A 21,894-nucleotide genomic window follows, 5' to 3' on the forward strand; every position below is an offset into this window, starting at 1 on the left:
GCAACCTACATATTACTGTGATATTTCTGTGTTGGGCTTAGAATTGGACAGATGGAGCTAGAATTACCTTGCTTAGCAAAATTGTTATGCTGTATTGATATAATGTGGTGCTGGATTAGGCTACATGCTGCTCCCTTACTGTAAGATAAGATTTTATGTCAGGTTCTTAATGGTGATGGTAGAGTTTTATTTGGATTTTTTCCCACTTAAGATAATAAACTTGGACTTGTGTGCTTTTTCTGGCTGTAATGCAGGCTCCCTGTTTGACCTTAAATATCACAGCATTTGCTTCCTCATGTACAACATATCAGTGGGAAAAATACTGTCCAACTTAGTAGTGTTGTGCAGTCATATGCTTAAAGAGACAAATGCCTGCATCTGAAATGCAATACAAGTGTGTCAGCTGTGCAGATTTGTGTTGGCAAAAACTCTCCTGTCATGGCTACTGAGCTGCAGAGTCCTTAAAAGGCAAAGTGTAAACTACAAGAGACAGAATTTGAAAAGGATACAGGGGAAATGGAATGGACACCTTCCAAGAAACATTGCCAAAGATGCAGAAAGGATCAGGACTTCAGTAATAGTACTGAAGAGATTAATGTTGATTTGGGAAGCACACCGTCCCTGATGCCATGAAAGTCTCAAAATCTGTGTGTACTGGCAGTGCAAAAAACACCTGTGACTGACTGAAGTCTTGAGGGATGAGTATATGGAAAATACTGGGTCTGTGCTACTCCTTTTTAACCCATATCTTGGAAGTAGTAAATGATGGAATGAGTGTATAAAAACTGTCAGTTTTGTGTTAGAGTGACCTGATTTCTGTTTCTACCTTCTGTTTTTTCCTAAACAGCATTTCTCTGCAAAGACCTCTGTGCTTTAATTTGGAAAGGTATTAAAACACTCCGAGAAATCTCAGACCATTTCAAGAGAGTGGTGTGTGCTTGTTGAAGATGGTGGTATTTACAGAGAATCTTCATGGATTCTAATGCTGGCATCAGTGCAAGAAGAGTGTCGGGAATGGGTTGGCTCTGGATGGTCTTCTTCTTTCATCTAGTCACCTCATTAGAAGGTAAGAACAGATGTTTCACATCAACTTTAAAGTGTTTTCTGTAGAGGTTAAAAAAAAAAGTGTGCTCTCCAGGATGCTAATATCCTAGTCCAGATGAGCATTGTGCACATGTCTTTCTGTTTGATGGTTGATCACTATCTCTTGGGATGTAAAAGGTTATTAGTATTGTTTCTGGTGGGAGAGGCAAACCCTCTTACGAAGGATCATTAGTGAGCATTACTACTATCTATCTCAGAAGTGACTGCCTCAAAGAATAGATCTTTTTTTAATCCAGGAATAAGCTCCTTGTTTATACTTTGTGTGTATTTGGTTCTCGTGCTTCTGTTCTTGCACCATGTTTGCTTTGTGAAACAATCTCTGGACGTTTATACTGTTCGAGAAGACAGCACCCAATGGGCTGAAATCAAGAGTTTTTGTCTAACCTCTGAAAAACTTGCCTCAAATAATAGATATGGAGAGAAATGTTTTGCATTAACAAGAAGAGGCAGTTCACATTCAGGCCAGCAGATAGGAGGGAGAAAGCACTGGAGGCAGGGTAGGGAAAAGGTAGGCAGGGGACAAGAGTTGCCAAGAAAATGGTAGAAGAAAGCATAGATGATAGAAGGGAGGGTGATGAGAGCAGGAGATAAGATGAGAGCTGTGGAAGAGAGTTAGAGAAGGGCAGAGGTACTGTAAACAGTCCCCTTGTTTGTTCCAAGAATATCCTTGCAGCTACATGTGCTCAGTGAACTGTACTGCTTTGTGATGAATGTTCATCTCTTGCATTTCTGAAAGCCACTGAAAGAGGAGAGGAGGGAGAGATGGAATCAAAGGGAAGCAAGGAAAGACCTAGAGGAAGAGACAGGAGAATAGTGTGAGATCTAATAAAAAGAGGAAAGCTTGTTAAAGCATCCCTTCTCTTAATAGGAGGGGAATACAGTGTGTGTGGGAAGTTCAGAGGCTAAATAATTTATGTAAGATTATAATACAAATTCTTAAATCTCCGAAATTCTGTGAATTGCTGATTTTAAAATTGTATTTAAAATTACTGTGTAATTCTTGTGTAACTGATAGAGAAACTGAGATAGAAATTCTCTCTGCAAATATGAAGTAACTGAGTGATGCCTGTACAAACGAACATTTTTTAAATTCAGTGCTCAGTCCTGAAAGTTTGTAAAGATAAAAAGAGTTTCAAAAGCACTGTGTGATACAGCTTCACAGATCACATAGTTGACCTGCCTGGATTAAAATAGGACAGTAAAATTCTGCCTGTGGAGAGGAAACAGTAAAGGTGCCCATGAGCCGAACTTCAGCTCTCAATTCAGGGTCAGGGGAGTCAGCATCTTCATTGTGACTGTACTGCATGGTCCTAAGTTTGCACTTTAAAGCTGATTTGCATCTCAGAGGTAAGTATTTTTGTTGTGGTCAAAAGTCAAATAAAAATTATATGGTAGGGGAGGAAAGTCTGATGATAACTATGTGGAAAGTTTTGCTTTAGTGCAGAGTTGTCCATAAGGAAGAAAAAAGGCCCATGGCGTGTTTGTTGACTCATTATATATAGCAGAAACTTGAAATTCAGGTTTCAGATTTAAGTTGAAAAATATAGGGAATATACGGTGTGGTCTTTAGTTTTTATAGAGCTTCTTAGAAGTTTTAGATGGTGTTTAAAACACATTTCACCTCCAACTAAAAAGAGTTGACTGAGTGGGAAAATGAATCAATCAATTCTTCCTAGTGTTTCTCGGGCATTTGAGTTAAAGTCTGAATGTAAATCACATTTTGTCTCAAACTAAATGTTCTTCAAACTTTGAAATTTTCTAAACCTTAATGTTAATCATTAAGAAAAGAGGGAGAATCTGTAGAGAGGGAAGTAGTCAAAAGATTCACACTATCTTCATATGCATTATGAAGAGAGCAAATACTTCTTAGGCAGAATGCCTCTCAGATAGAAAGAAGGCAGCATGCTTTTACAGGACCTAATGGGACTTTAAACACCCTCATGACTCAGAAGTAAAGAAGTTCTTGTAAGCAATTGAAATTATTTTGTTGGTATTGGTTTTAACGCATAAAAAGGAGACATTAGGCTGAATTTATTTAATATAGCTCTAGTATTTGGACACACTGATTTCACCAGGAATGAGCATGTCTGTGCAAAGTTTTCCAGTCATGATTTTTACACAAAAAAAAAGCCTGAATGGAAACTTGAGGGAAGACTGGTTTGAAAACAGAAAACATTTATGTACGGGGTTTTTTTTTAACTTTACAAAAGGAAACACAATTGCACAGAAGTTTTCATTAAGATCACATTTCTCAGTGTTTATAGCTCTGCAAGAGTTTTTGAGGATTTGATTTTGAGAGCATTATTTTTGAACTACATGCTGGGTGAAGTAATGGATTTTTCCTTTTTCTCAAAGCTACATAAAGAAATACAGTAATTTTATTTCTTTAAAAATCTATACATGTATGTAATTAGAGTTTATCACTGAAAATTTAAGTTAATATTTTAGGTTAACCTTTCTGATTTTAAAAGTTTGTGAAGCACAGAATTTAAGAATGCATGGTGTGCTGCAGTCAAGACAGGTGAGAGCAAGTGATAACTTGTTAATGAAATAGCTCTTGCTAGGGCACTGAGATCAATTTTATGTGGAATATTGGTTTTGCTTTGATGGAGTTCTAAATGTCTAGAGCTGTAAACACAAGCAGAATTCATTTTGTAGAACTCATTAAATATGTTCCAGAGGAATGATGTGTTCTGTCTGTAAGTGATTGCGTTTATTTTACAACAAGCTCTCAAACCAGCAGAATAGCTGGACAATCTTTCTAAGTATCTTCCAAAAATTCAAGACATAGAGAGAATAATTCTTCTGCTTTGGTAAAACCTCTTTGCATTAAGAGTATCTCTTTGGCAAAAGGGAATATGGAAGAAAAAAGGTAGTGAGGTCAGACATTTCATTTTTCCCCTATTTTTTCTACTAACTGGTTGTTGTCTTGGGCTGTTGAAAATAATATATTGATTGCTCAAATTGGCTTCCCTTTGAAGTGGAGGAAAATATACCTTCCTCAGAGGGAATCTTCAGAGTGAAAAATACCACTCTCTTTTGGTTTATTATATGCAGTTTAGTATATACAAAGAAAGGTTTAAATTAATGTCATTTTACTTCAGGGGAAAAAAAAGTGAAATTAACTTTTTAGTTTGATTGCTTGTGATTCACATGAGTTATTAAAATCCTAGCAAACATTTTCTTCACAGTTCTTTCCTGGTGCTCTCCTGCATGCCAAAAACTTTGCTGCATGCTTGGAAAGCCCAGGGTGGAGGAATATCCTGTTGTAGGTATGCAGAACGTGAATGAGACCAAGCTGGATGTGCAGCCTCTTTGTAAAGGGGGAACAGACAGGAGTTTATCCTTTTGGTCAGTCTCAGCAGCTCCATTTGATTAATTTTCTTCCATAATAGATTCCTGTGTAGTTCCTGTGCTAGGGACATCCCTGTTTCCAGCTTTGTATCATGCCCTGTGTTGAATCTGTTCCTGATCTGCTGCTTGGAGGCCAGTAGGACAGGAGAGACTATTCATGCTGCAACTAACACTGTTTATATTCAAAGCTAATTCAAGCTGCCAAGAAAAGGAATGGCATTCTTGTAATGCAGGGTCTCTGGGACTTCCAGTGTATGCCTTGGTATAGCTTTGGAAGACATAAGCTCACTTCTTAATATCTGTGAAAAAAAGCAAGCAGGAGAATGTAGATGAGCATTAAAAGTCACACTGTGCTGCATCGAAAGTAGCTGGTTTGATGGCAGTGGCAGTTAGACCCAAGTTCTAGACTTAATAGTGGGTGTTTGGAGAATGAACTTCTTAAGCTGTGGAAGAGTAGATATTATATTGTATCTCTAGGAAAGTAGTAGATAGTAATTTAACTGGATTTCATATGCAAAGTTGGACCTTTTTTTATTTTAATTTCTTGATGTCTGCATTTTCTGACATCAGTAGTAGTGCAACATGCTAATCCCAGCAGTTTCCTTAGAGCTTTAACAAAAGAAAGGGGCTGGGGAAGAGAAAAATACACAATCATTCATAAAGCTTAAAAACTGTGTTACCTTGCAAAAAGCTGTGTACTTCCATATCCTACACCATTTGGCTGTCATTTCTCTCTTTCACAGATGGTACATAACTCCTGGTTGGAGTGTGAGAATTCCTCCTTGCAAATGACAACTTTCATATTCTGATAGTGTCAGCATTTTGCTCTGACAGAGCAAGCAGTTAAATTATATTATACTTCATGGAACATACTAAACACATATCCCATTGATTCCAAATGGCTTTTCTAAAATTAATTGCATTTGAGAAGTAACATTACAGAAGTAACACAGGATCATTCATTGCAGGATTGACATTATAGCTTTATACAGGAAAGAATTTGAACTAATTTCTCTCATATAGATTGGCTTTGTATATATTCTCTTATATTAGGAGGCATATTCTATAATTCTGTAGCTTGTTTTATCGTATTAAGTCATAGCTAATCTTTAAGACATTTTCTTTTAAAAAATAACATCAACCTTTGTGTTGGATAGTTATGAACAAGTAGGATTTTTTTGGCTATTTTTGTTTGGTTTTTTACTTGTTTCATCAACTCATTTTTAAGAAAGGAGTGCTTACTACAATTGCATATGCCATTAGCTGTTGATTTATTATTTACTTCACCACAATTGCTGTTTAGTTTTGGAAGACGTTCTATTGTATTTAGGGCTTCCCAAAGGTTTCACCATATTTTGTCTCCAAATGATTGACTCCATGAAAAAATATATTTGTTTATATGAGTGATAAAAAGTTCCTGATAAAAGGGTCCTCTCCCCATGCTTAAAGGAGCACATAGGAACAGTGAAAGGCAGGGGACCCTCAATAACCTAACAGAGAAATAAGTGCCCTGACCCAGCTTCTTCCAGAGCTGTCTACAGGAGTGTGATCAGTCCATGGGGTGGGAATGAACCCATTAAGTTAAATCAGTGGAAGTGCTCTCTGGAACACCTTTCAGATTGAAGGAGATTATTGCCAACAGGGCATGGTATTTGTTATGGGATGTAGGGAAGATAATCTGCAAAATTTATTGTGGGTTGTTTAGGGGAGTAACTGTAGGTGTGGAAAGGGAGGATTAAATGTGAGAAAGTAGAGAGATAAGGGGCCAGTCCCATACACCAACTGCAGGTCAGTATGGCTGTCAGGCACCTGATCACCACAGTCCATCCTATCTTCTTACTAAATTCCATTTTTCACCAGTTACCTGGGTGAAGGGGGCTTTGTTTGTTTGTGTGTGTGTGTCTGTCTGTCTGTCTGTGTGTGTGTGCATATGCACATTTATATACCAGCAACTGGAGTTGAACCACAGGTCAGAGTGGCCCATGAGTCAGAGCTACCAGCAGCTGAAGATCATGGAATGGATGAAAATCAAGTGCTAGGAACTCAAGGCGGACCACAGGTCATAGGATCTGTGCATCTGTGATGCAAGCAGCAAGCAGCTGGAGTGAGTGAGCTTGAATTAGTGAGTCTGTGATCTCTATAGCAAGCCAGGCTAGCTTGATGGTGGAGTTAGTGGGTTGGGAAGGCAGGGAAAGAGCAGTCTGGAGGAGGAGTGAGATACCAGTTTAAATGTGTGTGTCTCTATGAGTGAGACGAACAGAGGGGTTTATCTAGTGAGGGAAGAACTATGAGGAGGTCCAGGTCAGGTATTCTGGTCACCATAAATTCCAGGGGTTCTTTGAGAGTACTGTCTTTGTGTTGTGTATCTCAGTGTACCCAGAGACAAGATGATCCCAGGGCAACTCCTGGGTAGGGAATGTCAAAGACCACTTCATGGAGAGATCCACAGAATAGCAGCTCAGGAGAGCAAGCACCCAGGGCTAGCTGCTGGGTAGGCTGCACCCTTAAAGCCATTTAGCAGGGGATCCATTGTGTGCCTCTGTGTGTGTGTGAAGGGGTGTACAGACAGTGAGTGAGCTTGTCTGGCTGTTCACACTGGGAATGAGGCTTCAGGTGAGCTTCAGGTACCAGCAGATGGAGAGACCACAGATCCAGAGGTCAGGAGGCTAAATCTTTAAGGACAGTTATTGCAGAGATCCACACTGTATACAAATGCATATATATTTCCCACTAGCAGACCTTAATCCTGACCAACCAGAAAGGGGAGCAGGATGAGGCCATTGGTGGTGCTGTTTCTGTTTGCATGACTGGTGAGTGTGTCTGCCTGTGTTGATCTTTGTGGCTGGCCATTCATAGATGTGCAGTGCCTGCATGTGTTTGTGTGTGTGCCTGTTGGGAATACCCACCTAACCCTGCTATTGGTTGTGCCTGGGGCCACGGAGCTACAGCGGCCTGGCTTGTGTGAGGTTACTGGATTTGACAACTCCTAACACTATTTTTGCATAAGCCCAGGGAATGCTTTCTCTTCCCAGCCTTCTTAGAGAGCATTCACACTCTTCCTGCTTTTTCAAGGAATGATCATGGAAGGCAGAATAAGCTCAGAAATGTTTCAGTTCTTTTCAAATCTGTTAAGCAAGCAAGTTTTGCTGCTTGAGGCATTCAGCTCCATAGCAAAGCAAACTCTCTGACTATTACCTTTTGCCATAGTGCCCTTTGCCTTCCAGCAGTGTACATTTGGATATATTCAGAATTCAACTGGACAAGGTTTGGAGCAGCCTACTGTAATTTAGCCTAGCCTTGAGTGGGGGGATGACCCACTTGGTTAAGATGACCTCTGTACCTCCCTTCTAGCTTGTTTCATTCTGTGATTCTACAGTTTTTGTAGCAGGTAAAGGGATTCTTTTACTCTCTTCTCAGGATCGACTCACTTGTCCGTGGCTGTAGTTTGCAAGGCTTTGGTTGTATAATTCCCTCTTGCACCACTGCACTGTTAAGACACCAGGGGCAATTATTCTTCAATCCAGAAAGCTGTTAGGCCATCTCTGCCTCCATGAAGGTTGTCTAAGGGTCAGTCATCTTTGGGTGAATTGTCCTCCTCTTGCATCAGGGGATCATTTTGTCTGTAACACAGGCGCTTAATAGTCTTGCTTGAAAGTACAGGCAGACCAAAATGTGAAAATTATTAATGTTGCTATTCTGAACAGCTTGATCTGTAATAGCTTCCAGCCTCTGCCCAGTTTTTCTGGATGTTGACATTATAGCATAATGTAGCCCAAGAGATTGGTTTGTGATGTAAATATAGAATAGTACTAGCTGAAGTATTTGGGATTTTTATTTCCCCCTTTCTGGCTGGCAAGAACTGAGGATACTCAAATGAGAGTTTAGATTTTGCAGAGTGTAATGAACCCATTTGACTCTTCTATAAAAAGTGATGGTTGGTTGTTTTTTTTTTTTAGTTTAGGGAAGAGACATATAGGAGAATCTCTCATCAGTTGTTTTTATCTTCCTTGAAGTAAAACAACAGTTGTAATATGCAATTGGAATATCATTCTTCAAAACTGAGATTAAACCAGGAGTAGAAAAAGAATTGTAGAATTGTCGTAATTTCACGTGTTTCAAAGCCTCTAGGTTGCTCAGATACCTTGCCTATTCCTCATTTTTAATGCAGAGTAGAATATTGCTCCAATGATACCCTGAGATACCTGAATCAGTGTTGCCCCTAGCAGCATCATGGGCTGGACTGAGACTGAGTCTAACCTGATGTTGCAAGACCTTTGATTTTGAGCAATGTTGAAAGGGTATAAGCCATTTTTCTTCCAAGATGATAAATTCAGCTGAACAGATCATTTCTGTCGGCACTGAAGAGCAGCAGAATACTGGTCTGGCCCAGCCCAGTGAGGATGTGAAGTGCTACTCAGTCATCAATGCTAATAAAGTGTCAGAGTGAAGGCTTATACCTGTACAGATGTAGTCATTCATACTGTTAAATTATGAGCCATGGGTTTGTTTGGCCCATGCCAAATAATCTTATCACAAGTAATGCGTAGATCAGGGTTTAGGATGGACTGAGGACCATTCCTGGGAGGTGGTTTGGATGCAGCTGTGCACTTCTGTGGGGTTGGAATTTTTAGCCATGGGAACATGAACCCATCCTGTGCCTGTTGTCCTCGGAGCTAGAGAGCAGTTTAACAGCTTGTTAGATTTATGAGTGTGCATGCAGCTAGTGTGACTGGGGATGTGATTCCAGGCATACAGCCAGTAGGAAAGGGAGGAAGAACAAAAATAGTGAGGGACTTTTGGCCGTAGGTTGCGAAATGAGATTTATGCGCACAAAATTCTTGTGTACTTTTCTTATTTTTCTAGTGGTTTCTGACTTGAAGTATTCACTGTGAAAGGGACAGTTCTGTCTGCTTCAGGCTGCCTATTTCTGTTTGCTTGTAAAATACTCACGTGCTTGGTAAATACTACCTTGCTCACTGGTGAGAAGTTGTCTGGAGAATATGCTTGACATGGCAGAGCAAGGGCTACTGAGCAAGTCTTCTCTATTTCCTTTCTTCTCCATTTCTTTCTCACTTTCTGTATGGCTTTCCATGCCCTGATTAACTTTTCTCTTACTTCTAGAGTTTCCAAGGGGTAGAAGCGTTGTACTTTGGTAAACGGGAGACTCAGATCTGATTAGAAAAAAAGTTCTTTCTGTGTTGAAAAATGGCCTTGTGTATTATTTCAGCATATCAAGGCTATGAATGGGATCCCAGTGGCAAAGTAATGACATGACACTGTGCAATCCCTGTGCCAGACTGTGCAATGGAGAAGGTAATGGGCATGGGGGAATGCCAAGTTCCTCTGCTGCTAGGACAGCCTAGGGAAGACTGTGCCTCAGGGAGGCATAGGCCTTTTGCAGATGTTCTGCTGCTCAGAGGGGCTGTCTGAGCTGAGCTATCCTTGAGAATGGAGCAGCTCAGCATTTCCTGAGGTCTGTTACATAATTTTAGTGGGGTTGTACTTCAGCTGTAACCAGTAGTTCTTTCCAGTTTTGGCAAGCCAGCCCTGGTATTTTGCACTGCTTTTGAATGAAGGAGCTGCATCCTCAGGGAGATCTAAAAAGTATAAAATGTCCTGTAGGAATATAGGGAATATAGTTCAGGGACATTGGTGAAGGCTGAGGTCTGGATGAACTTGCTCACTTGATCATGGATGAGTTTCCTTTCCAGTGATTAATGTAGAGTGAATCCCCAGGTGTATTGATAGGGATAGTGACATAAGCAATTCATAAGTGGAAATAGAAAACATTGAGGATCTCTCTCCTGCATAAAACATAGAACAATCATATTACTAAACCTTTTCAAGGTTTAATAATGGATTGTGAACCTTATTTGTAAGTAAGCTGGCTGTTAGGTTTTGGGTTAGATTTTTTAATCTGTTTTTTACAGGTTTTTGTTTTTTTTTTTTTTACAGATAGAAATATGAAAATCAAAATTAGCAAATAAAGCTCCCCAGAATTTAGGAAAAGCCAATTGATTTATACAGTATATATCAACCCATGTAAATACCTATTCAACTGAGTCATTTTCTTATTTTGTGTCCTAAATATACAGAGTGAAGAGTACATGCTTGCATACCACAGTGGTCTCAGACCCTGACATTCTCTTTTGGAGAATACTTTGTTTATAGTTTGGACTGTCAAAAGCTCTTTTGTGTTTCTTTGTACTCAAGCAGAGAATGATTGCCCAAGAGCAGTCAAGGCTGATATCTGATCTGTCTGCAGTGTTAGATTCAATAACAATGGAAATGCAGACTAGTTGTGGGAATAAAATAGGCCTGTGAAGTTCTGCATGTACCCTACTCTTGAGCAGTGTAATAATGCAACAGATTATTTAATACTGGGATTCCTACACAGGCCTGCAATGTAATTCCCAGTTCCAGAACAAATTAATCCATTACAGGATCAGCTGGGTCATAAACTCCCAAAGAAATTTGGTTCCAGAGCTGGGAACAAACATGCTTTGGCCTTGTGTCCACACTTACATGTGCAAATAAAATGGGCAACCATAGTTCTAATGAGAGTGGCATGCATTCATGCAGCTCATCTTGTGTCCCACCTTTTCCTTTCCAAAAAGAGTGGGGCCTCATCTGAACTGCTCATTATGATAACTCTGCACCATGCTGTCAGTGTGCTTATACTTTGCCTGGGAAAGTCGGGTGAGAATATTGCCAAGCAACTTGAGAATCATGAGTTAACATGATTATGTGCCTAGTGCCTCTGCCTTTCTTTGTCTTGGCCTTTCTTAATTTATTAGTATGGACATAAACTGTCATATTTAGTCTCAAAACATGAATGTTTGTTTTTGGTGTATGGAAGTCCTCTACAAGAAAATCTTGAGAAGAACAGATAAGATTTTAGTCTGACTTGGAATAGCACAAAATACTTTTTTATTTAATTTTTTTAAATACAAACAGAAATACTTCTGGATACAACTCAAGAGACCTCAGAGATTGGCTGGACTGCACATCCTTCTGATGGGGTAAGCATTTCCCTTGTCCCTCCTCTCAACTCCCTGTCTGCTGGGAAGACATGCATGCATCTGATGAAGAAAGGGAAACTGTGAGACTTGGTTTATAGATTTTGTACATATGAATAATTTGAAGACAGTGTGTTTTGCAAAGCCAGATTGTTAAGACAGAAGGGTGCTGAGTAGGATGCTATTGCCACATCCTTACCCTATTCCTTCACCTCTGCTCCAGAAATACTAAAGAGTTCTCCAGCCACCCCTCAGAATAGAATAGAATAGAATAGAATAGAATAGAATAGAATAGAACAGAATAGAATAGAATATTTCAGTTGGAAGGTACCTACAACAATCACCCAGTCCAGCTGCCTGATTACTTAAGGGCTGACCAAAAGTTGAAGCATGTTATAAAGGGCACTGTCAAATGTCTCTTAAACACTGACAGGCTTGGGGTATTGACCACATCTCTAGGAAGCCTGTTCCAGTGTCTGACCACCCTCTAGGTAAAGAAATGTTTCCTGATGTCAATTCTGAGCTTCCCCTGAGGCAGATTTGAACCATTCCCATGCATCCTATCATGGATCAAGGAGAAGGGATCAGCACTTCCCTCTCCAATTCCCCTCCTCAGGGAGCTGCTGAGCAAGGGGGTCACCTCTCAGCCTCTCTTTTCTCCAAACTGGACAAACCCAGAGCCCTCAGCCACTCCTCCCAGGACACACCTTCCAGCCCCTTCACCAGCTTTGTTTCCCCCCTCTGCACACATTCAGAGACTTTCCCACCCCTCTGGAGTGGCGGTGCCCAGAGCTGCTCCCAGCACTCCGGGTGAGGCCGCAGCAGCGCTGAGCACAGCGGGTGATGGATGATCCCCCCTCTGCCCGGCTGTGCTCTGTGTTTGATGCCCCCAGGACACGGTTCCTGCCCTCTGGGCTGCCCGGGCACGCCCTGCTGGCTCTCACTGAGCTGCTGCTGCCCCCAGCACCCCCAGGGCCCTCCCTGCAGGGCGCTCTGCAGACACTCCTGTCACAGTTTGTACTTGTGCCTGCAGTTACTCCATCCCAGGTGCAGGATCTGGCACTTGTTAAGTTTTGTGCCATGAATGATTGCCCAATGCTCCCGTGGTGTACAAACATTTCAGTTGAGCTCCTGAGCTCTCCATGCTTCCAGGAGCAGCATACATGATCCCAGCTGGCACTGCCATCCTAGGTCTATGCCATGCCAGCCCTTGGTTTACCTTCAGCTCTCCTGGTGGTATGCCCTTCCTTCATCAATTATAGATTAAATCTCTCAATCAGTTCCTCCAGTTTATGAACAAAGATACATTTCTTCCATCAGGACACTGGATCCTGTCATGTCCCAACACACCCTATGTCTCAGAGATTCTTCAGTGGTTACGAACCCAAGCATTTTGGCAGAGGCACCAGTCCTGAAGCCAGTATCGGTATCTCAGCATCGTTTGTTTCTTTCAAATGTGCCTTACTGCTGCTGAAAAGATTGAGAAAAACACTACCCATGCTCCTGATTTTTTTAACATTTCATCCAGGGCCCTGAAAACTCTTGATCAACTTTGCACTTTTTGTTGGGACATTATTTGTACCCATGTGAAAAAGCAGGTGTGGATAGTAGTCTGAAGCCTGCACTGAGCTCTTCCGTCATCTGGTGACATTGCTAAACTGGGGCCCAGGGAGACAGCACTTGCCTGAAAAGATGTTCCGATCAGCAAACAGGTGCTTCTGTTTCACACAGGAGGGAGTCACTAATGACCGTAACTTGCTGTTGTTTCTTCTTGGCAAATGGTCTTAATGCAGATCTTAATTGTGAGAAGGTGGTTGGTCAGACCTTCATGAGAATGCTTGAGCAGGTTCCTTCTCTTCTATTTCACTATGCATGTCCTCTATCATACCCAGGGCCTTGTTCCTATTCTGTAAAGCTTGTAGAGAGGGTACAGAGGGTTTTGTCATACAGCTTTGTACAGGAATCTGCTTCCACCCCTCCTTATGCCTCCCTTGTGCCTTCCTGCAGGCACAAACCAGATCTGGACCTACCCCTGTAGTGGCTGTGGTGATAAGAAATGTCAGAACACAGCTCTCACTGGTAAAGCTAGGTAGAAAGGACTTATGCTTTAATGTGTTCTCCAGAGAACAGTGTCTTTTGCTCTGAATCATTTGTTTGTATAATTTGTTTTGTGTCTGAGATAAGAGATGGGAAGATAGGAAGGAATAAAGTGTGACTCTAGCATTTTAAGATTCTCGATGTCATGTGGCCAAGTTTGCATGATTTATGTTTTCTGTCACAACAATTCTTACTTCAGAGCTTTGACTGCTCTTCTTTACAGGGTCATACTCTGTCTAGAAGGCTCTGCTGCACATAGCATAAACAAGTTCAAATCTCATCATAGACGTGGCAAGGAGAGGGGGAAAACAAAGACCTGTCCTGTATTTTTGGTGCAGTTGAATACTGAATCCATTTTTTTATCCCTGTTTCTTTTTTCTCCTCTATATCCATTGTAGTGGGATGAGGTAAGTGTCCTGGATGACAAGAAGCGCCTGATCCGAACCTTTCAAGTGTGCAACGTGGCTGAACCAGGTCAGAATAACTGGCTGCGCACTCACTTCATAGAGCGGCGCGGGGCCCACCGTGTCCACGTCCGCCTCCGCTTCTCCGTGAGGGACTGCGCCAGCATGCGCACCGTGGCCTCTTCCTGCAAGGAGACTTTCACACTCTACTACCATCAGTCAGAGGCTGACATTGCCTCTCAGGACATGCCAGAGTGGCGTGAGGGCCCCTGGACCAAAGTGGATACTATTGCAGCTGATGAAAGCTTTTCCCAGGTGGACAGCACTGGGAAGGTGGTCAAGATGAATGTTAAAGTACGTAGCTTTGGGCCACTCACCAAGCATGGCTTCTACCTGGCCTTCCAGGACTCGGGAGCCTGCATGTCCCTGGTGGCAGTCCAAGTCTTTTTCTACAAGTGCCCAGCTGTGGTGAAAGGGTTTGCCTCCTTTCCTGAAACGTTTGCTGGCGGGGAGAGGACCTCACTGGTGGAGTCCCCGGGGACATGTGTACCCAACGCTGAAGAGACGAGCACGACGGGGTCCTCGAGTGTTCGGCTGCACTGCAATGGAGAAGGGGAGTGGATGGTGGCCATTGGACGATGTACGTGCAAGGCTGGCTACCAGCCTGTGGATGATGAACGAGCCTGCCAAGGTGAGAGAACTTTTTTTACTCTTCCCCTTAGGCAGCCATCTTTTCATTGGTTCTCTGTGTCAGCAATATTTGGCCCTAACCAAAATTTCACAGAGCTGGGAAAGAAAATTTTTCACAGAGATCGCCTTGTAGCAGACTCCTTTCACACATTTAGCTCCTTAGACTGGAGTTGGAGTGACCATTTGTCCTGGTTTAGGAATGGTGTTCTCTAGTTTGGTGTTGCCACTAAAACCACTCTGCCACTCGCTCCCCCTCCAGTTGGAAGCACAAAAGACAAAGATCATCAGTTACGATAAGAACAGTTTACTGGAAACAGCAATGAGATAATAAAATGAACCGTAACAACAACAATATTAACAACAAAAGGTGTAAGACAGATGATTTACATGGGAAGTGACAATAAACAAATACTGATCTTATTGGTTCTTTCCAGCACAGAAGGGTTTTCTCCCAACAGAAAGGAATGCCCTTTTCCTTGAAGTGTGAGTGCCTTCCCTCCACCCCTGTCAGTGATAAGGGTGGTGTAGAGCAGCATCTGTTCCTGGTTACACCCCCACAGCCATGCCCATTCCCAGCTAATGCAAGAGATTGTCCTTGTCCTGGCCAAAACCAGGACACCACTGCTTGCTGCTAAGAATATGGTTGGAAGCTCCACTCAGACCTTAGTTACAGCTGCCACCAGAGACAGCCTCTGAGGGTACTCACACAGAACTAGCAGCAGCTGTCACTAGCCAGATCTATCATAATTCCACTTCTTTACCAAGAGGCAGCAGCGTTAGAAGGAAGATGCCACATGGAGGAGAGCTGAGCCCAGAGCTAATACACTCTCTGTCCTAGTTATTTCAGGCCTTTTTGCTAGGGTATAGTAATAAAATAAAAAAAGGGGAAAGGGCAGCAGCCTGGTCATGGGAGAGGGAAAATATGGCTCTGTGAGCCTGCCCTGACTAGAAAAAGCAGTCACAATGGTATCATCATTACCAATAATGTACTCTCTGTATTTCTGTGATATGTTTGTTGGAGGAAGTAGAGTACATTACGTGTCACCCAATCACAGAAGTGATATTGGGCTGAAGTCTGGCCAAGCCTGAGCACCCAGTCTAATGTCATGACTGTGTTCCTATCTTAAGGTTAGGACAGTCCATTAGAGCAAACTGCTTATGTGTTGGTTGTATAATTTGTGTATGATGTTCTTCTGGTGCTTCCTTTGTTTTAATATGCATCTACTCAAAATCTCTCAGCAGTCTAAAATGTTGCTGCACTACACATAGTACTCTAAAAAATAAATGCCATGTGGAACACAGTTTTGGCTGCAGACAAAATTTATAAGTTGAATTTATTCAAACAAGAGTTCAACTCAGACATGGAACGTACAAATACTCTGGTTAACACTGGAGTGCAAATGCAATGAATAATTAATGTTGTCAGTATTACCTTAAATTCCTGCTTCATGAAGTGATTTGGGTCATGCAAAATAGCTTTATTAAAATACAGGTCATTGTACTGGAGACTTAAAAAGCAATTAAAATTGGTAAGTGCTTTTCATTTGTTTAAACTTTGAGAATAATTAAAATATGTGTGCCTTTTTATCCTGCTCATTCTGAGAGAAATGTAACTACATTCATTTAGTGCTGCTTCAGAGAGACAGTAAGCTCTGACATAGAGCAGCTCTGTATGGCACTAAATTTGTTGTGTACATCAGTAGCATGACTAGTTTACAGTCTAAATAAACTGCCAGTCAATAATTTAGTTTCAAATAGTAGTCTTAAGCAGTCAAAAAAAAAAAAAAAAAAAAGAAAGAAAGAAATTTGGCTTGCCAAATAAAAACAAGGATTTAAAAAAAAAAAAAGTCTTCCGTTTTCCATAGTATTCAGTGAAAGCTGATACTTCCTTGCAGCCTCATTGTCACAGAAGCTGGAGACAGATGAAAATGGTTAATATTATAAGGAATAACTGAAATAATGACAGTCTATCAAGCTACAAAAGTCAATTCCTATAATTTACTTCCTGAGATTCAATGAGCAGCCTAGAGCAGCCAATGACAACCAAATATGAATCATAATGTTAAAGGGTATTCTTTCCTCCTCATGTTTCTTGTAAACTCCTCTGGCTTGATCATCCTTCCCGATCTCTTCTCCTGCTAACAACATGTTGCTGTCCTGTCTGAATGGAGCCACATTCAGCTCGTGTCGCCTTGCTTGGTGTTCCTCTGTGTGGAGTCCTCTCCAGCCCTTCTCCTCTGTGCTTGTGTTCTCCTTTCCTAACAACAGATGTCCACCCTGATACAGAGCAGCCACAGTGTTCTAGAGGAAACACAGAACAAAAGCAATAGCGCAAGGGCAGATTTCTACTGATGATAATGCAGAGAGGTGTTCTTAATAAGACTGAAGAATCAACCAAGGATAAGAAGGAGAAGCAAGTTTCCTTCTTACACTTTGGTAGAAGAGTGTGTGGGCATTGCCTTCCCCCTCACCATATGCAAGCCTGTGGAGTCCTTCCTGGACCAGCTGTTATCTCTTTATTTAGAACAACAAATCTGCCAAGAGCCATTCTGAGCAGATAGATAGAAAGCCCTTCTTTTCCCCCTGCCCCCTATCATGATTTAAGGTACTTTCTTTCCTTATTTTTATAAGACTGCCTGCTCTATGTTACTATATGGCAGATTTCTCCACCTAAATAGAAGAGTGAAACAGCAACCTTTAGCAAGCCCTTTGGGTGATGTGGGGTGCAATCTGTGTGGGATTCACTTTTCACTTCATCTGATTAGACTTGTCATGCTGAACAGTCAAAAAAGAGAATGGCAGTTTACAGAGGAAAAAAGAAGTTTGGGACCTTAGTTGCTTTTCTTTCTGTAGATGTATGCACACAGGATGCCTTGCCATGCAAAATCATATGGGATTTAGATTACCAGATGCTTTTGAAAATAATATTTAGAATTTATGATGGGGACATTTAAAAAAATATATTTTAAATGACAGTGTAGACAAAAAAGAGAAGAGGAATGACTGCCTGATAAAGTGCTAAGCTGACTTCCAAATAAAGAAAGACAGAGCTCTGGACAGAGCTGAGCTGATTAGCCATGTGTGTGGCACCTCTGTACAAACATACTTAACCAGAGGCAGAAAACACCAGCCAGAAAAAGGAGGAGGTAACAAGTTTGGAGTGAAAAGCTTTAAGCTGAACTTGGGAGAGGGAGGAGGAAAGGTGTTGGTTTAATGTTTGTTTTTGTTTTCTCATTACCCAAATCTATGTTAATCAGCAATAAATTAAATTTCCCCAAGCCAAGTCTGTCTTGCCTGCGACAGTAATTGGTAAACAAGCTCCCTGTCTTTATAACTTTTTTACCTCTGCCCACGAGCTTTCTCATCCAATTTTCTCCCTATGTCTTGCTGAGGAGGGGAAGAGTAAGAGGGTGGGCATTTGGGTGTTTACCAAGGTTAGCCATCCACATGTCTGCTTCTCCTCTCTTTTTTCTCTGGATGTTTGTTTCTAAGAGTACTTAGCAAGCAAAAGCCTGTCATCTGTAGTTGATAAAAGGATTCCATAAAATTGCTCATGTCCTTTGGAATATGCAGTCCCTTCTGATTGCAGAAGGAATCACATCTGTATTGCTGATAACCACAGGAGCAAGCAACTGTGCACGGAGCTGTTGGAGGTCTCATTTGGGAAGAATATTGCATGATTATTTTTGTATTACTAAAAATGCCCTTTCTCATCATCTTGGCTAAACCTATTTCAGTGTGTGAGGCTAAAAGAATGTTAAGATTTATGTTAAAATAAAAGATAAGATAGTCTGCTAAAAATATGCACATACTAGTAGCAAAGGGAAAAAAGAGCACAATAAGCTCTTCTTAAATTTTAATCACTTAAAAGATGCTTCCTTTAAAACCACAGGATAATTTACAGTGCAGGGACTTGTGAAAGTCATCTACTCCAACCCCATGCTCAAAGCAGGACCAAATTGGGTTAGGTCACTCTAGGCCTGTTCTACTCTAGTTTTAGTTATTACTGAAGATGAAGATTACACAATGTCCCTGGGCAACTGTTCCAATATTTGACAACACCCATGGTGAAATTACTTTTTCCTATGTAGAAGAATGTTTTAGTAAGATGTAGTAAGAGGTTATTACAGTTTGAGTCTGTTATCTCATGTTCTGCCACCTCGTGCCTACACCTTCATCATATCCTCCCATTTAGGTGGCTGATGCCATAAGCTTCCACCCCACAGCCTGCTCTGCTTCAAACCCAGTGTCTTAGCCTCTCCTGGGTAAGAGCTTTAATTTCAAGGTAAACTCACAGCTGACAACAATGTTTGGTGCCTTGATCTAGATTACTTTTTTCATTTTTTTTTTCTTCCATAGTGCTCCCATCATCAGCTTCTTGAGCCTCCTTCTGCTACTTGCACATGCATTTTGGTACTTTTCAAGTAGTTTGCTTCTTTTCCTGTATCAAGTGCTTGCTGTCTACTCATATTCTGTCCTACCCTGCCCAAATCTTTCCTCTCGTGTTTTTGCCTTTTTTTTTCCCCTCACACAACCCATTCCCTGGCAGTTCTCCCACATATAATTAGGCAGTAATTGCTTCAGCTCCACCTCTTTTACCTAAAAAATCCCTTACTCAACTGATCTCCTATCAACAGTTAAGCAGGAAAGAGTTCTTCATTTATTTTATCTCAGTTGATTTGATGCTCTTCTTCAAGACTCAAAAGACACGCTTTTCTCTCCTTATGTTTCTTTCATTTTCCAGTCTCTCTTCCCCACCCAAACAGTTGTAGTAAGTGTAAAAGTCTAGATCAACCCAGGGCTCTATTGCATCACTGTGCCTGGCTTCTATTGCAGGCTGATCCCACCTTATTCAGAACAAGATGCAAGATGCACAGTAGCAGTTGCCATGGAATAGCCTGGCCCAGTAGGAATTTACTACCACCATAAGCAAGCCATAGATATATTTATGGAAGGGGAAGGGGGAAGAAGTGTTTTATCTAAAAGATACTACAGTTTTTATTTTCTAGTGTGCATTCTGCATGCTAATTATGCTATATTTCTAGCATTTTGAGAAATGCATTGTCTAAATGTCTGCATCATGATTCTACAATATTATTGGTTGCTAACTCCTTTCCATCCTCCTGCCCTCTAAGTGCCAAACTCCATCCCTTTACCTAAAGTCATTCTCATTTGAAGCCTTCTGTAGCTCTGCACATCCAATTTTCCCTAGGTCTCAAAATCATCTGTGTCCACTCATCCTTCCCAGATTGACTCCAGTTCCAGCTTTGACACTGTTCGTTTTCAATACTCTCATATTTAGTATTTATTCTTGCTGCCCCACAGTACACCTGGGAGCAGAACTCCTATACAAGATACAGGTCACTTGCCTGAGTCAAGAAGAGAGCAATTTTATGCTCTTCTAAATGTCTTCTTGTGTCTCAGTTCAGCTCGAAGTCATATCTGCATACAAAAAGTCAGTGTCACCTGTATCACATTCCCTAAAGTCACTGCTGGGTATACCTAAAGCTATGGTGAAGTTCCCAGCTGCTTTCCTTGGTCCTTCTCCTCTTGCTGCATTTTGCTTAGTTCTCCAAATATTTCCTCTCTGCCCTTACTGTCTGAGTGAGCTTTTTAATGCCTCTTTCCCTACCTCTTTGGTTCTTCGTCTGTCCTCTCTTAATTTTAATTTTCTTTACCCCTCTCCCTACTGCCACTCCATGATCCCAGCACTTTTCTCTGCTGGTTTTGCTATTTGTTATTGCTAGAAATCTGCCAGAAGCTGCTCCTCTGGCTCCTGGGTGGAACTTGTCTCCAGTGAGCAGTCAGGCAAACACAGGCAACACAGGGGCAAGTGTTGTAGGGGGAGCTGAGGAAAACTGGGTCAGTGTCTGAGATGAGCTGTGCCCAGCTGAAGTGTTGTGGCATTCTGACACTGTGCCAAGATATGAAAAATGACTGAGACAAGCTGAGGGAAAAGCGCTTGCGCACTCCAAACTCTGCCTTCTCCTTTCACAGTAGGCTTGACTTGATGGGAAGTGGCAGCCTGCTCTGCCCCCTGAGGTGCTAGCTCTGCAAACCTCTGTCCCTGATCCGATATTGTGAATCAATCAGAGCTAGATCTGTGTTTTCTTGGAAAGTCCTGGTGCTGGGGGAATGGTGAGTTGCACTATCCCCAGTGACAAGGACTATGGCTTAGCTGGTGTTCCTGTTTTGTGTGAAGTTGTTCTGCAGGAACATGGTGGAAGTGTTTCAGGAGAAGCCCCTCTTGTTCAGGGTTTCTCTGGGATGGCACTGAAGTTCACTAAAGGAAAACATCCTAGTCCTGGTGTCAGTGGGCCTGCTGCAGTCTGAACATCTGTTAGGACTGTCTCCAGTGAGCACAGTCATCTGCACAGGTTGTAGGACCACGGCAAGTGGACCTGATGCCATGATCTGCAATAGGAAGGGAATGCAAGATCATTCAGAAACAAATGAGAGATGGATTCTGTCTGTGTGTATGAAGACAGCCCTAGGCTCACTGGAAGTGCTTGAATAAGAGGAAGTGGCTTTTGCCTATTTAGATTGCCAGGGAATTTTTTTCTCCTTCCTCCTGACTTGACTTTCGATATACTATTTATAGTGACTGGACTGAGGCAATGCCAGGAAAAGCTCCATGTCCTGGGAACAATTATTATTGCTATCTGTGGGCTAAAGTCCTGAGTGCTATGGGCAGCCTATCTTAGACAATTCTGGAAAGGCATAAAGGTTCTTGTGAATGTAAGTAGCTCTCTGACTGGATGCAGAGGCAGGGTTCAGCTGGAAGCAGAAAGTTTGTGATAGCTGCAGTGCCTGCCTTTGGAAGCCATTCTTTAGCTTCTTGTAGCTTGAGGCCAGTTAGTGTCTACTTTATTCAGTCCGGCCATTTTGGCCAAAATTACAGATGTAAAATATAAGCAACAAAAAACTTAGGCCATAGTATTATTTTTCCAACTATATTTTATTAGGAAGGTGAGAGAGACGTGAATCATGTTTAATCACTGTAAATCTGCTTTGCTTGCAGTATGCTATGTGATTTCATTTTGCTGTTTTTCTTCTGGAAATAGAAATACCCAGGGGCAGGATGAGAGTTTCAAAGCATGATTGTTTCTCTATATCTGCCATCCCTCCTGGAAATAACAATGTGAGATTATAGGTTTATGTAGTAATTATTTTTTTCACTAGACAATAAAAAATAATCACTGTGGAGAGATCTTCCCTCCTAAGTT

The 21,894-nt window shown here is 41.6% G+C and overlaps 1 protein-coding gene across 4 annotated transcripts in view; it reads left to right on the forward strand.

The window, feature by feature from the left end:
- Positions 1–21,894, forward strand: part of EPHB6 (EPH receptor B6) — a 66,785-nt gene that overhangs the window by 17,962 nt on the left and 26,929 nt on the right. For 2 of the 4 annotated variants that reach the window (XM_036386998.1, XM_036386990.1), the window contains exons 2-4: positions 848–1,066; positions 11,416–11,480; positions 13,973–14,669. In XM_036386998.1, coding sequence (XP_036242891.1) covers positions 973–1,066; positions 11,416–11,480; positions 13,973–14,669 — 856 coding nt within the window. In that variant the 5' untranslated portion in view covers positions 848–972. The remainder of the gene's footprint in view (positions 1–847; positions 1,067–11,415; positions 11,481–13,972; positions 14,670–21,894) is intronic. The other 2 variants (XM_036387014.1, XM_036387006.1) reach the window with 1 other exon arrangement.

This window comes from Molothrus ater, chromosome 2 (genome assembly GCF_012460135.2).
Source record: "Molothrus ater isolate BHLD 08-10-18 breed brown headed cowbird chromosome 2, BPBGC_Mater_1.1, whole genome shotgun sequence".
Taxonomy (NCBI): Eukaryota; Metazoa; Chordata; class Aves; order Passeriformes; family Icteridae; genus Molothrus; species Molothrus ater.